The sequence below is a fragment of the Sesamum indicum genome, linkage group LG7, assembly GCF_026168435.1.
Source record: "Sesamum indicum cultivar Baizhima isolate 11 linkage group LG7, ASM2616843v1, whole genome shotgun sequence".
NCBI classification, from domain to species: domain Eukaryota; kingdom Viridiplantae; phylum Streptophyta; class Magnoliopsida; order Lamiales; family Pedaliaceae; genus Sesamum; species Sesamum indicum.
In genome coordinates this window covers 1586252-1587728 of record NC_142663.1, presented here as the reverse complement: position 1 = coordinate 1587728, position 1477 = coordinate 1586252, and the positions used below count along the sequence as shown (strand labels likewise).

The window sequence follows — 1477 nt, the reverse complement described above, 5'->3', positions numbered from 1 at the left end:
GATAAAGTACCAAAGAAAAATCATGGTGTTGAATAGGAAGAACGAGAAACGTCATCACATAAAGAGAAAGGTAAGGAAATAGTTATCTATAATCCATTTGAGGCATTGAATTTACTTGATGACGCAGACGAAACTACTAGGGGTCCTAACACATGCAACCCCTCTAGTAGTGACCCATGTTGAACATAGCAGTATGGAACGTCCGGGGGCTGAATAAAAGAGACCATCAGTTCGCAGTAAAGTATCTAGTCTCGAAATACAGGTTACATTTTATTGGCATATTAGAAACTCGTGTTCGTATCAATAATGCTTTGAATATTCAGTCGTTTTTGATTCCTCATTGGAAATGGTTTGTTGTGCAAATGTTGTTGATGTTCATATACTCGATTCAGGGAATCAATTTATGCATTGTCGTGTTACTACTACAGCTAACAGTGAATCGCTCATTATTACTGTCGTTTATGGTGCCTCTAAGATGATTGATCGTAGGAACTTATGGACTACTCTGGAAACATTGGCACGTGAACACTCGGACGAGCCCTGGCTGGTAGGGGGGAACTTTTATGCAGTCCGAGAAATGAATGAGGTATGTGGAATTTCTGGTGATATTAGGATGGCCATGGAAGAATTCAATGCCGGTATTCAGGAGGCCAGGTTAATACCAATGCCTATGCAGGGTGAACGGTATACCTGGCATAATTGCAGCACGAACTCGCGGAGTCTTTGGAAGAGATTGGATCGTATCCTTATTAATGACAGATGGCTCGCACGATTTCCTTCCTCTAGTTATCATAGCCTCTTGCCGCGAACTTCTGACCACTCACCGCTAGTACTACATGGAGATACACAAAATCAAACAAGAGGAGGGATGTTTCGATTTGATAACTACCTTACACGCTCACCTGAATTCATTCCCAATGTACAGAATATTTGGCAGCATAGAATCATTGGGACTCCTATGTTTGCGGTAACACGTAAACTTAAAGCTTTGAAACCGGTCTTTAGAGAACAAAGGAGAAAGAAGGGGGACTTAACACTCAATGTTCAACTAGCCAAAGGATTTCTCGATGGGGCACAAGATCTGGTGAGATATGATAGACAGAACGAAGTACTTTTACAGTTAGAACACTATTGCCGAATAGTATATGCTAAAGCAGTAAAACAGGAGAAAATCATGCTGCAACAACGAGCCAAGATGCAGTGGATGAAAGGAGGGGACTAGTGCTCCCGGATTTTCTTTCGTAAAATAGCCCAGAGAAGAGTGGCGAGGAGGATTTTGCAGATCAATGATGATAATGGGACTATCCATACAGAAACAGGAGAGATTATCAATGAATTCGTGAGTTACTACAAAGACCTCTTGGGAGGTAACAGACGACAGACTACGATGGATATTGGTTTTCTTAGACCGTGGGCTAGACATGTACTTTCAAATGAGGAGACTAACTATCTTATATCGGCGTTTACACGAGATGAT

The 1477-nt window shown here is 41.5% G+C and overlaps 1 protein-coding gene across 1 annotated transcript; it reads left to right on the top strand.

The window, feature by feature from the left end:
* The first annotated feature begins 346 nt into the window (after window positions 1–346).
* Window positions 347–1222, top strand: LOC148787440 (uncharacterized). The gene has a single exon (XM_088882747.1). It carries the CDS (start codon window positions 347–349, stop codon window positions 1220–1222), a length of 876 nt encoding a protein of 291 aa, XP_088738873.1.
* Window positions 1223–1477: the final 255 nt, after the last annotated feature.

What these genes read in the sequence shown, in the direction of transcription:
- LOC148787440 (XM_088882747.1), top strand. Translation starts at nt 347, where the DNA reads ATGGTTTGTTGTGCAAATGTTGTTGATGTTCATATACTCGATTCAGGG.